The sequence below is a fragment of the Caretta caretta genome, chromosome 3 (assembly GCF_965140235.1).
Source record: "Caretta caretta isolate rCarCar2 chromosome 3, rCarCar1.hap1, whole genome shotgun sequence".
NCBI classification, from domain to species: Eukaryota; Metazoa; Chordata; order Testudines; family Cheloniidae; genus Caretta; species Caretta caretta.
In genome coordinates this window covers 149,862,366-149,876,017 of record NC_134208.1, presented here as the reverse complement: position 1 = coordinate 149,876,017, position 13,652 = coordinate 149,862,366, and the positions used below count along the sequence as shown (strand labels likewise).

Below are 13,652 nucleotides of genomic sequence, written 5' to 3'. Positions count from 1 at the left end.
AGCTGGGAGAAGGCTGATGAGGTCCCATCCAGCCTGCTCTCCCACTCCCCATACCTTCTGCCTGATCCAAGCCTCCAGCCGCTCCGCTCTCCTGTTGAACTCCTGCAGGTTCCGCAGCCCACCCAGCGCTTTGCTCTGATTCCCGGCTGTCTGCTTCAGCAGCTGCCACTGCTCCTTCAGGGCCAGCAGCTGCCTCCTGACGGTCTCCCCACTGGGGCTGGGCCGGCTCATGAGCTGCTCACCCATCTGGGGAGAGGAAGAGAAGCAGCTCAGAGAACCTAAGCCTTGAATCCACTGGCTTGCTGGGGTGCTGACTGGGCATGGAGGGGGACAATGACACAGGGATAGCTAGGCACTGCCTGGGTGCTGGAGAGGACAGCACAGACCCAATCGGGTCAGTCCTAGCAGGATTCAGGCTGGATGCCAGGGGGTTGCTGGGGAGGAGGCTGGAATGGGAGTGGGTCTGTCCTGGAGCCCCCACCATACCTGGTTCAGTTTGATCAGCGTGTTCTCAAAATCCTTCATGTCTCTTTGCAGGGTCTGTGCCACCCGTTCCCAGTCCTGAATATTGTAGCCATCCTTCAGGTCCCGCAGCTTCCCTCGCACCCAGCTCTCGGCCTGGAACACAGGGAGGAGCTCTGATCTGGGCATGCCACTGAAACAGGCCTGGGGACAGTACTGAGCAACTTCTTCCAGGAGTTGGCATGACGGCTGGTAAATGGGCCCATCCCAGAGAGGGATACATGGGGCCATTGGTCGGATGACCCAGCATGGCAGGGAGATGGGCCCATTGGTGTGAGCTGGGGTAGCAGGCAGCAGGGGATACTGGGCTAGATGTCCCATTGGTCTGAGGTGGTGGAGGTGGGGATACTGGGGAGATGGGTCCATTGGGCTGACCTGGCGCAGGAGCTCCTGATCTGTCAGAATGAGAACAGACTAACTGCACTTGTGAGTTCCCTGGAATGGGGCTCTGGGCACAGCCCCTGGGAGAAGGAGACTGAAATGCTAAAGCCCAGAATTTCTGGCTGCCTCTGGAGAGCCCTGCAGTCTGGCTGAGCCACGTCCCCCATGCCTGGCAGCCCAGGCCCTTTGCAGGCTGAGTGGAGAGGACAGAGCCGGGCGGGCAGGCCTCACAGGCAATCTCTCTACCCGCCATGCGAGGAGTCTGTTCTCCTTTCATTCTCTCTCCCCTGCTGCCCCCCGCCCCCCACCCCCCTGCAGAGCAGACAGCAACACCCCTTCTTCGTGACCCCTTTTCCTGTGCTGCCTCTGCTGCTGAGGGGGGAGGAAACTGGGCCCCTGTGCAGGCTGACCCACACTCCCTGGGGCAGACGGCCTGGAGAAAGGCAGCCAAATATGACGTTATGCCACAACAACGGCTTCGCTCCGAGCTGAGCGTTCACTCCCCCCACACTCCTGCTGCTCAGATGAAAGGCTTCCGGCCATGGACACATCCCCGCTTCATTCCTCCACTGGAGCTGGAACGAAGGAGTTCTCTCCTACCATCACTGCTCCCCCCCAGGGACCAACCTCACTACCCCCAGTAGAGAGGCACATCGTGGTGGTCAGCATCCTGGGCAATTGCTCCATTAACCAGACATCCACTGAGCTCCCTGCTCCCAGACCTTCCTCCAAGGATCCCCAGAACAAGGTACCCTGGACTCTACCTGCATGATCTCTCGGTTGAACTGGACTATGAGAGGGCTCTGGTTAGGGAGGTTTGCCTTCCCTGCACTGCTTCGGATGCCAGTTTTCAGCCCAGCCACTCCACTTGGCTCCTTGTTCTTGACACTTTCCTTCCAGGGGGCTGCTGCATGGCATCCTGAAACCTAAGGGAGTCAAAGAGAGGAAAGACTTAGTACGCTCACCTGGGGGTGGACACACGAGCCAACCCAAACACACGCATGAAAGGGGATGGCAGCCTGGTTTGTTTCCACAAACATTAAATACTATCCATTGGCTTCAACAGCACTGTGCCAAGACACTCCAGCTGAGGATCTGGCTCACTGACTTCAATGAGTTACACCAGCTGAGTTTCTAGTCCTGTGTTTTTCTGAGACAGAAATCACTTGTCTTTCACAGAATTTGTCGTGGCATCACAAACACACATGGGTCTCTGCACTCGGCTACTCCTCGGGACAATCCATGCTGCAAAAAGTTTGCAATCTAAATAGACAGACAATGTAAAATGCAACCATCTCCATTTGCTTCCTCTTGGTTCAGTACATTTCCTCTCCCTTATGTTACACAGGAATTGCTTTACTGGATCAGCCCAGAGCTACATCCAGATAGGGTCTCTGACAGTTGCCAGTAGCCCATGCTTCAGAGGAAAGTGAAAGAAACCCTACAGTAGGGACTTGTAAGAGAACCTACTCCCGTGAAAAGACCTATTAGTTAGAGGTTGGCTTATGTCTAGAAGCAGAAGAGTTCACAACCCTTCCAGAAATTTCTCTCTCTTAAAAATCCTTATCGTTGTATTTCTGGACGTTCTCATTCTCCAGATAAATCTCCAATCTTTGTTGAATCCTGCTAAGTTCTTGGCTTTGGACTTCAATGGCATCTAGTGGCAATGGGTTCCACAGCCCAATTGCGCACTGCATGAAGAGGTGTTTATTTTGGTTAGTTTCAAACATACCACCTTTAAAATTCACTGGATGCTCCCTATTCTAGTGTTATGAACAGAATGATCTACTTTCTCTACATTTCATTAGCGTGTATCCTTTGATCACATCCCATCTTATTTATCTCCTCTTTGAAATAAACAATGCCAATCTTTTCAATCTCTCTTCACTCTGAAGTGTTTCCAGGTCTCTAATCAATCTTATGGCCCATCTCTGAGTCCTCTTTATTTCAGCTAGTTTCTTTGTGAGATGGATGAGCGGAATGGGCACAATACATATTTGTACAATGACATTTTTATATTTTCTGTATCATTCTCCATCCCATTCCTCATGTATCTGAACATTGGTTCCCTTTTTGGACCACAGCTCCCTACTGAGCAGAGGTCTTTATTGAGTTGTCCTCCGTGATGCTCAGGTCTTTTTCCTGATCTGACACAGTTAATTTAGAACCCCGTAACAGGGGTTCTAGAACAATTTTTATAGTGGGGGGACTGACAGCTATCAAACCAAACTGTAAACCCTGTATATGATGGAAACCATTTCAAGCCGGGGGGTACAGCAGCACCCCCGCACTCCTACTTCCAGCACCTATGCCCTGTAAGGTGTTTGAGTCGTTCAAACTATTCCTTCCAACATGCATTACTTTGTATTTGTCATCACTCACTCTCACCCACCATCATGTTGTCCATTTACCTAGCGTGGTTAGATCCCTCTGAAGTTCCTCACAGTCTTCTCTGGACTTGACTACCTTAAATACTTTTGTGCTAGCTGCAAATGTTCCCACTTCAGGACTCACTCCCTTTTCCAGATGAATACATCTGTCAAACAGCACTGGTCTCAGTCTGGAGCCTTGGCTCACCTCACTGCTAACCTTCGCCATGTTGAAAATCAACCAGTTATTCTGACTCTCTGTTTTCTGTCTCTGCCAGTCTGCGATCTATGATGATATTTTACCTCTCACCCCATGGCTCCATAGTTTTCTTAATAGCCTCTTGTGCGGGACTTAATCCAAGGCTTTTTGGAAGTCCAAATAAATTATGTCAACCACTTTGCCTTTATCCACTGTTTTATTGACGTGTTCAAAGAGTTCTGATAGATCAGATTCTCCTCGGCAGCAGCCACGCTGGTTAGTCCCCATGATTAGATATGTGATTTATAATTCCTACTTTTAATCATCATTTCAATTCGTTTATCACATGCGATGGCAACAGGCGGGCTGTAATGCCCAGCATCACCCTCCTTCCTATTTAGAGACAGAGACAACGTGTGCTGCTCTTCAGCCCTCTGATTAGCTGATTTTAGTGAAACTGCATATTTTTGTGAGGAGCTCAGACATTTGTTGCACTCTCTCTGCATCTCGCCCTCCCGCCCCCGCCCCCGCCCCCCCCCCCCCCCCAGCTGCCTCCTGCTCCTTCTCAAGCCTGGCCCCAACCCCTAGCCCTCAAGCACAACATCAAAGCACACTGAGTTATCTTGGAAGTTTCCCTCTACTCCTCCCACAGAGCACAGGGAGCCATCAGCACTGTGTCAATTGCACTCAGCCAGAAAATGGAGTGGAGCAGCCTGTGAGCGCACTGCCCTCTAGCATGGGCACGTCAGGAGTGGGGATCACCCCTGCCCCCAAAGGATCTCTCTTCACATGTTTAAACTACTTTGCAATGTGACAGATTTTGTGCTTTCTGATCAAGGACTGGAAATAGCAGAGGTTTGCAGGTCAAGCGAGAGGGGCGTTGGCAGAGCTGTGTGAGGAAAGCCCAGGACAGGAATAGTGGAGGGGAGGGCCAGCAATGAAAGGCATGAGCAGACCTGCATCAGGAGGAAGTTTGCTTAGTGCCATCTCTCTGAGTATTGCCTGGTTCTCTCATTTTCAGCTGCCTCCTGCTAAAAGGAATAAAATTCACCCAATAGAGAAATGGTTCTGGAGCTCTGTCCTCTTGGGGAAGGAGCTACAGTGCCCTGATCCCACATGCATGCCTGCCCCCACCAGACTCTGAGGGCCCTGGGGACAGGGTTTTCCTCGCCCGAACATCCAGTGCCCTTTAGTGAAGAGCAGAGCTCCGAAGCAAGAGAACAACTGAAAAAGAAGGGCAATTCTCCCGCCTGTCTCCCTCCCTCCCCACTTGGCACTTCTTCGTTCACCAGAAGCTCAGCCCACAGCAACTCCAGGGGCATCTGGAGACTCTTATTTGAAGTAACTCATCAAGGGGGAGAAGCTCTGCATTTCCTCTGGGGTTTCGCTTTCGTGGTCCGTGCTGATGGAATGTTTTGTCCAGGATCCAGCTCCGACGGGGGCGACGGCTAAGGTCAGCCAGCGACGGAACTGGCCTTTCTCCAAGCTCAGCCCGAGGTCCAGCTGCACAAACCTCTGCGGAGGGCCGGGGTTGTGAGGCTCTCATGTTCTGCTGCATGGAGGGAGCTCAGTGCCAGCCTCTCCTGGGAGACGGAGCAGACAGAGAAGGCTGGCATTGCACCAGCTATGGGCATGCCCCACAGAGCTTGCAGTCCGGGCACAGGAGACACAAGGACAGGGATCCGGCAGTGGCCGGTCAGTAGAGTGTGATGTGCCATGGTTTTAATAGTTAGGGTTCTGTGCACACCCTGAGGAGGGAACGTAGGGCCTGGTGGATCAGGTTGGGAGGGGGCAGATCAAGGCGCAGCCCTTGGCACGGAGTGGGGAGAGGTGGACAAAGGCCGCGCTGTGGGTGGTGAGTTGGGTCATCTCTTGTCAACAGAGCTGTATTCTTACAGGATGATTTCCCCCACCCCCAGCGTGACTGCTTGCTGAGCCAGGCCCAGCCAGCCCTGCTGCAGAAGGCAAGAAAAATCTGGAGACTGGTTCATGTGAAGGACATACTCCCGCTGCTAAGGGGTCAAGGCCAAACCAGGACGCAGCCAGGTTACAGCAGCAGCCTCTCCTTAGAGCACAGCAACAGCCGCGCAGCCTGTGGGACGCACTGGCTGAAGAACTCTGGCCACACTTCCATGTCCCAAGTCCTTATTGGGCCCAGGACTTTATTGCTCTATGGCTAGCTCCAAGGGGCTTTCCTGTACCTCTCTGTGCCTGATTGTGGGGTGCCCCAATCTGCTCCCAGGAAGCCTCCAACAGCCTCGGGGGGCTGGAATTCTGTTTGAATGGGGGACCAGACATCCTGGCCACCACCCCAGCACTTTGGCGAGAGAAGGCAGGGGTGGTATGACAGCTGCACTGTCCACAGGAGACTCAAGCTCAGAGCTCCAGCAACAGGACCCAGGGGAAAGAATAAAACAGCTGGACAACTAGGCTTGATCCGAATTGCGTGGACAAACCCCTCCTGCATACGGCCCCAAACCAAGCCAGCAGGCTCTCTGCTCACTGCCTCCTTCAGCAAACCTGCGACCCTCACCCAGCCCTCTTACCAAACCTGCCCTTACATCAGGGTTGGACTAAGGCAATCCAGGGCCCTAGACACACCCCCTATGGGGGTCACCTTGCCATGGGCATGCACGGCTCTGCACCTTGCCCTAACCCCACTTGGGTCACTTGTACCAGAGCCATAGGCTGGGCTGGTGGGATCACTGCTCCCTGTCTTCAGGGCACAGGAGTCACAAGGACAGGGAACAAATGTTCAGTCTTGAGAAAACATGCCATTGTTGTTAGATTTTAATTATGCAAGGTTCTGTAGCAGAGGACTCAAGGGAGAGGGGATTTGCAACACCACCCTAGCAATGAGGGTCTCCCCAACACACAGAGTCCTCTGCTGGGATGGTATCAGACAGTGGGGACCACCTGGAGCAGTGCAGTTACCGGCTACAGGTGGGGCAGTGTACCCCCCTCAGAGCACTCGTTTCAGGCTCCTGGCAGATGGCACTGCGCTCGTTACACGTGGGCCACATTTTTCCAGCTTTTCTGCACAACCCCAAGGGCTAGAGAAATAGTTTTTAAAAAACCCTGGAAAGAGAGATTCTGATGCTGTCATGTGACTCCAGGAGCCAGGGCCCTGGGCACAGGCCCATGGTACCTTCATGCAGCTTTGCTTAAATAAGCAGCAGCAACGCTTGTGCGCACGGACGCTCAGCGACAGGTCTATAGGCAGCATAGACTCTGCTAACACTGTTACTGCTTCCCCAGGAGACCAGAAGCAGGGCACAGGGAGGCCGATGAGAAATGAAAGCCTGAGGAGGGAGGGATGGGACGCTGCTTCCCTTCAGGTATCCATCCCTGGACTCTCCAGCCCCCCACACCTTCCTGTTTAAACGCTCAGCCTGTTCCCTTTGCTGCTGCAGCCCTCCCCACACTAGGCCAGCCAAATGGCTGGAAGCCCAGGATGTGTCTGCACTAGTCATGCACTTTTCAGAGCAGGATCTGATGCACCCTCCCTGCCCTGCCCTGCCCTGGATGGAGGCAGCTCACAGTTGAGTCCGCTGGGCCTGCTTTACAGACATGACAAGCTCGCTCAGTTATAGGGATTGGCCCATGCACAAAACTCAGCCTCAAACTACTGAGCTGGCAAGTAGCATGTTGCCCCACTGGGCCAGGTTTGCCATGAGGCCCCTAAATGAGAGTCTCCGCTAGCCCCTGCTCCACTGGCTTTTCATCACAACTGCAGACCTGGGAGGAGGGATCTCACTTTTCCCTGCTACCCTTGTGCTCAGGAAATGTCCCCTGCAGACCACATTCACACAGCACCAAACCAACCCAGAATATCCCACCCCAGTACAAGACCCACACAGACCCTTATAAATCAAGAGAACCAGGGACGTACCATATGGAAGGGGGGACCTTTGTCCACCGGAGAGCAGAAATCACCAGCATGGAGGCTCCTGGCCTCCTGCTTTTCTTCCTCCACATCCACTTCCTTTCTGAGAAAGACCTAGAGGTGGAGAAGAAGCAGTCTGTAAGGGCTGAGTCTCACCCACTCACCAAGAGAGGCTGGAGACCCCTTCACCGAGCAGCCAAAGCCTGGGTTCCTTAGATAGGGGCTTTCAGGTGTAGACCCCTGAAGGTCATCGTGACATACTGCCTGTGTTTGCCTGAACCCCCACCACCCTCCTGTTAGTGGCTGTTGATCCTGCTAGGAAAGGATTAAGTGGGTTTGGCTGCCTCTCTGAGGCAGGTGGCTCAGCACCCCACCTGTTTGGGGAGAGAAGATCTGGGGTGTGGGCTGAGCTGGCCCAGAGAAGAAACCCTAGGAGCAGTCAGGCTTGGGGAGAAAGTCTGATCTGATCTGTATGTTGTTACCTTGTTACTGTTAATAGAGCCAGAAAGAGGGGTGTGGGATTGGTTGGACTCTGCACAGTGTGTGGACTGTGTTTCAGAGCAGGCTGGGAATTATACCCAGGACTCCTAGGATACTGGATGCTTGCAAAGCTCCCATCTGTGCTGGCAGAGAGGCAGGTCATCTTTAACATCCGGAGTCACTTCTGCTCTTATAGTACAGGGGACAACAGCTGGAAGCCAGTAACAGGGGCTTGCTTACTGTGCACAGAGAGTCCTTGGGGTATGTGCTAATCACTCCCTATCTTTCATATCGTCCCTTCGGGAATCACAGCACCGTAACACTGCCCACATGCTGAGCTCCTGCCACCTGAGGGGCTCAAAGCACTCTGCAAACATTAGCTCGCCTCACACAGCCCCCTCAGAGGTGGGTCAATACCATTAGCCCCATTTTACACACAGGGAAGATAAACGACTTGCCCCAGGGTACACAACAAATCTGTGGCAGAGCTGGGAATAGAACCCAGGATTCCTCGTCACACCTGCTCTAACCAATAGACAATACCTTTCCCTGCGAAAGCCATTCTAGGCCAAGTCTTGCTCACCACCTTCCCTCACAGGTATAGGCTTCAATGAGGCTCCTCATGGGAGTGAGGCATGCAGGTCTGGACCCCATGGGTATGTCTATGCTTCAAAACAAACCCCATAGCAGCGAGTCTAGAGACTCAGGCTCACAGAGCTAAAAACAGCTGTGTAGACATTCCCACTCGGGCTCTGAACCCACCCCCTCCCCAGTCTTTAGAGCCACTGCTGCAGTCGCACTAGCTTGGCCCTCTCAAGATGGCTATCTAGAGAGACCTGTGCAGACACAAAATATGTATCTGCATCCGATCCACAAACATGGTCCACGGAAATCTGCGTGCGCAGATTCGGATGTCTGCAGATATCATGCAGCTACCTGCAGATTTGCAGACGTCCCAGGAACCTCTGTAGCTGACACACCCTGGGAAGCCCTCGCACTACCATTTCCCTGGCACCTATGCTACCACGCAGCCCTGCGACAGCACTATCTGCCTCATCTTCACCGGAGGAGGCAGCCTACCCTGAGCAGGAAAGGGGACATGAGGTGGCAATGGATGATCAGACACAGCAGAAGAGTCTAACTGAGCTGAACGTTCCCAGACAGAACCATCCTGGCAGCTGCAGGATGAGCAGATCTCACAGGGAGCAGGGCTCTCCCTGCCCAGCCAGCGCCCACAGGTCTGAACCCCGCCAGAGGTGACGGACACATATGTACATTAGCGTCTATCCTGTTTGGGGAATGGCAGGTGGTTAGAGACACTGAGCGGCTGCTGCTGTGCCAGGCACAGTATCCTGGGAACCACTCATGGGCAGTCCTGTCCCCACACCCATTGTGGCCTGTTCGGCCCTTCCCCACCCAGCGCTCAGCAATGGGAGATAAGCCTGCAGGTGACCCAGGCACTTTATACACACTGTGCCTTGCAATCCACCAGCTTCAGGAAAACAGGGCTGTCAGCATGAGATGACCTCATCCTTCCTGCCAAACTGCTGCACCCTTTCCCAGCCCCTACAGCAGACAGCTCCAGAGTGCACGTGAAATGAAGAACTAAGTTAGGCCTCGCCTTGCTTTGGGGATTGGAGGCTGCAAATGAGAGGCTGGTGCCCCTGGCTGGCTGGGACTTTCACGGCCCAGAGCCACCCAGAGGAGGAACCAGCACAGACCCCCATAGGGCTCAATGCCAGGGAGACATGTGTGTGCATGCACACACATGTTCTTGGCTGAGGATTCAGGGTGATCTTAGAGGACTCTTCCTTGGGGTCTAATGAGATAGTGCAGTGAGGTAATGTGTTCGTGGGTCACCACTGAGAACCTGGACATCAATCCTGATTTCACTCACAAGTGAAATGAGCTTAGTGGCCTCAGTTTACTCTCCAGAAGATGCTTCTCTGCATCACAAACCACAATGTTAATTTTGGCATACCAGTTTGCACTCATGAGGGCTGGAACAGCGGGAAGAGGAAGGGAGGGGCCGGGGGCTACAATTCAGGATCAAAGGGCATTGTGTGTCAGAAGTCCAGGATGGGAATAGCGGGGGGCTGCAGGACAGGAGTGAGGGGCATCAGCAGAGCTGTGTGTGGGGAGCCCAGGACTGGAATAGCAGGGAGGAGGGGCTGCAGGTCAGGACTGCAGTAAGGGGCATGGACAGAGCTGTGTATGGGGAGCCCAGACCTGGGATAGCAGCGGGGGCTGCAGGCCAAGAATGAGTGTGTACTAATGTTGTTCTCTCTCTCTTCCACCCCACTCTCACCCTGTCTGGATATCATAGTTCCTTCTCTTCTAACCCAGCTTCCACTCCAGCACACTGTACTCCTTCTAACATGTCCCGACTCCCTATCAGCCCTCTGTCCTTCCCTCTCTTACAAAGCCCTATTCTGCAGGCCTTCCCTCCCTTCCAGCCCCCTTCTGTTGGGGCTGACCCACTCACTCAATCTCCCGAGTCCCAAACAACATGGGGGAAAAAGCAATTATTACATGTCCCGTCCCCACCCAAAAAAGCTAAGGCAAAGGATCTATGAGAATCCCCCTTTCATTGCCCAAGCCGGGGACTCCTCAGTCAAGCTGCCTAGCAATGATCTGCCTGTGTGCTGAGCACACCAGAGGCTTGTGTGAGGCTGTCTGGCCTTTACCAGCACTGAAGCTCAGAGGTTTGGCAATGACGTACTCTGCTCTCTTCCCAGTCTTGCCCCACTGTGCAAGCAGCTGTTTTGGGGTTAAATCATGGGGAGTTTCTGTTTGAGATCTCAGCTGCTTTCTCCCGATACCAGCCTTAGTTCCACCAAGGGGGTCTTCTGAGCTCAAGCATCAAGCAATTGATTATAAGAGGCATGTGTTCGAGTGGCTAGAGCACAGGTGACTGGCTGTCAGGACTCCTGGGTTCTGTTCCTGACTCTGACATAATGTGTGGTCCCTGGAAGAGACCTTCCCCTCTGAGCCTCAGCTTCCCCATCTGTAAAAGGGGATAATGATACTGCCCCCCCACCCTAAAATTGCTGTGAGGTCCCCAAGGGAGAGGTGTGGGGGTTACCACAGTGAATCAGAGAGGAGCCCTCAAGAGCGCTTGAATTCAGATGTATCCCCAAAGGCATGCTCATCTTCTTGTCTCCAGACTCCCCCTCACCCCCACTACGGGTTTCTTCTCCCTGGGGGTGGGGGTAATATTGCCTCTATGGGCTCATGTGGTTGGTTCTCCTGCTGGTCTTCAAACAAACAGAGAAGCAACCGAGCTCCCAGCGGCCCTTTACAAGAAGGGACGTCCTTCCCTGAGAGAGACCCATGTTTGTCTCCCTCCATACATTGCCTGTGCTATCTCCTCTCACTGGGAAGGAAAGAGAGCAGCAGACATGGAGACTCCCATAGCTGAGGATTGGGGGTGGGGGGGCAGATCTAGCCCTGCTGTAACAGAGGGGCAGAATGTAGAGCAACAGAGCACAGCAAAGGACCGTGTCTATGCAGGGTCCTGGGGCCAGGGTACAAAGAGTCCTTACCTTGAACTGAGCCTTCCCTGGTCTGCTGTTGTTGTTGTTGTGATTCCTCTCATAGCTGGTCTGGACCGGGACCCCAGGCACCCCTTCCTTGCCTGGGCCAGGCTCCCCGTGCCAGTTAGATAGTGTGATCTTCTTAATGGAGCGGGCTAGTGAGTTGCGGTTGAGCTGGTCCTCATCGGTGATGCCCTCCTCAGTTGGACTGGTGCTCTGGAACCCGCCTCCAGCGGGCAGAGGGCTGGACTGGGCCCGAGCCAAGTACAGGGGGACACACTCATTGAGGTTCTGGCGCATGGCATGGTTATCCAGGCCAGCCATGGTGTCAGGGCAAGAGTCCCCAGGGAAGTCCACTGTGCACTTGGGCAGGGAGAGCTTGGTGCTGATGGTGAAGGGCTGGATCTTCCTCGCTGTGCTGCCGGACATCCTCCCCCAAACATCGGCCTTGTGGAGCCCCCAGGAGATTGTGGGGAATATCACAACCCCGAACTCCCCACCCGCTGCTGCCAAAGGAGAGGCGAGGCAGAGAAGGATCCAGCCAGCAGCCTGCAAACCTCGAGGCAAGGAAACGACACAGGATTTCAGCTGAACTCCGCCTCCAGAAACAGAGATGGAGAAGCCCCAGTTGGTGCCGTCTAGTCCATCCCCCAGGGCCCTGGGCCAGATCACTCCCCAGGCCTCTGTCCAGCCTCCTTTGAAATGGCCCAGAATGTGGGGCTTCCAACCGTTCCGAAGGGCGAAAGTCACAAAATAACCATAGCACGCCCCTTGGAGGGGAGGGGGGCAAAGGGAAGGATCCTCTTCCAGAGGGGCTGTCAGAAAACAGGAGCAGGAGAGCAGGAGAGTAGAAGGGAGGTGAGGGGGGGAACGGATCCCATCTTCAGACCAAGATGACAAAAATGATCCTCCCAGGAAAAGGCTGAAAAGGGGGCAGCTCTGCACAGCTGAGATAGGGAGTGATGAGTCTGCTCCCAGGGTGCTGGCCTGGTTCCCACAGGGTGTTGAGAGACCTTCCCCCACTCCCAGGCTGGCTGCTGGGGTCTCTCCTCCCCCCTCAGTGGGCTCCGTGTCCTCCCCTGGACTGGACAGAGCAGACGCAGAGTGCTCTCCTCTGCTGGCAGGCTGCGCTCCCCCTCCCTGGCTGGGTGCACGGCGCTGTCCCCCCAGCGCCGGGGGAGGCTCGAAGTCTCAGTCGTCCGCCTTCTTGCGCAGGTTGAGGATGCAGAGCAGGCAGGTGAGCACCGCCTCGCGGGACTCCCGAGAGCCCAGGCGGGCCGCCAGGCGCCGGAGCAGCGGCAGGAGGCGCTTGCGAGCCAGGAGCAGCAGGCGGGCGAGGAGGGTGCGCAGCAGCGGCAGCAGGAGCAGCGGGGCGGGCATGCTGCGCTCAGGGCGCCGGGCCGGGCTCTGCGGAGCAGACGCACAGTGGGGTCAGCAGCCCGGGCGGGCGGTGCATCCCGACCGCCCGCTGCGGGGATCCGGGCCGGCGGGGCTCACGCCTCTCCAGCCCTGCCCGCGGCATCCGTCCCCCTCCCCCGGCCCGGCTCCCTCTCCCCCGCGCGGGCCCAGCCCGTCCGGCAGGCAATTCCTGAGCATGAGGTCATGCGGCTCCCGAGCTCACTTCCAGCCCCGCTCCCCGGAACTGTGGCGGGGGCCCGGGGCGCTGCCCTGCACAGCAGCCCGCCACGCGGCGGGGGCCGGGATCCCAGCTGCGGCCCGCGCGCCGCCCTGCCCCGCGGCTCTCTGCCGCCCCCTGGCGCAGCGCGCGGCCCGGGGCGGGGGTGGGGGCACACATCGTCTCCGAATGTGCCCGGCGTTGCCCAGGCAACCGAGCGCCGGAGGCGATGATGCAATTGAATTCCACCGGGATGGGCGGCGGAGCCGCCCTCGGCAAGGAAACTTCTCAGGGCGCCATGGCAACGGGGAACACTACGGGGTGGGGGGGCGCCGCCGGGCCAGCCCTCGGGCTCCCGTCCGCTCTGCAGGCCCGGGACCATCGCCTCTGCTGGCCCCTTGCCCCAGCCCGGCGCCTTGCCCCCGCGAACTGCCCGCTGCCCTCCCGCAGTCTGGGCCTGGCTCCTTGGCGGCGGCAGCACCCCAGCGGGGCTCAGCCTCACCCCTGCAGGGGCGCAGGTGTCAGCAAGGATCACAGGGGATGGGCTGGTCGGCTGCCTGGGTTATATAATAGGGTATACAACTCCTGAGTGCCAGCCTGAGCCAGAGCTAGGGGGTGGACTGGGAACTGTTCTGCTGTGACTCATAGGCCCCATACTGCCAGC

At 55.8% G+C, this 13,652-nt stretch overlaps 1 protein-coding gene across 3 annotated transcripts in view; it reads right to left on the bottom strand.

Moving 5' to 3' along the window:
- Window positions 1-13,056, bottom strand: part of LOC125633778 (uncharacterized) — a 45,423-nt gene extending 32,367 nt beyond the window's left edge. The window contains exons 1-5 of one of the 3 annotated variants that reach the window (XM_048843528.2): window positions 11,383-13,056; window positions 7,364-7,471; window positions 1,668-1,829; window positions 487-618; window positions 55-246 (exon numbers count right to left, since the gene is read on the bottom strand). In XM_048843528.2, coding sequence (XP_048699485.2) covers window positions 55-246; window positions 487-618; window positions 1,668-1,829; window positions 7,364-7,471; window positions 11,383-11,802 — 1,014 coding nt within the window. In that variant the 5' untranslated portion in view covers window positions 11,803-13,056. The remainder of the gene's footprint in view (window positions 1-54; window positions 247-486; window positions 619-1,667; window positions 1,830-7,363; window positions 7,472-11,382) is intronic. The other 2 variants (XM_048843531.2, XM_048843529.2) reach the window with 2 other exon arrangements.
- Between the last annotated feature and the right edge of the window lie 596 nt (window positions 13,057-13,652).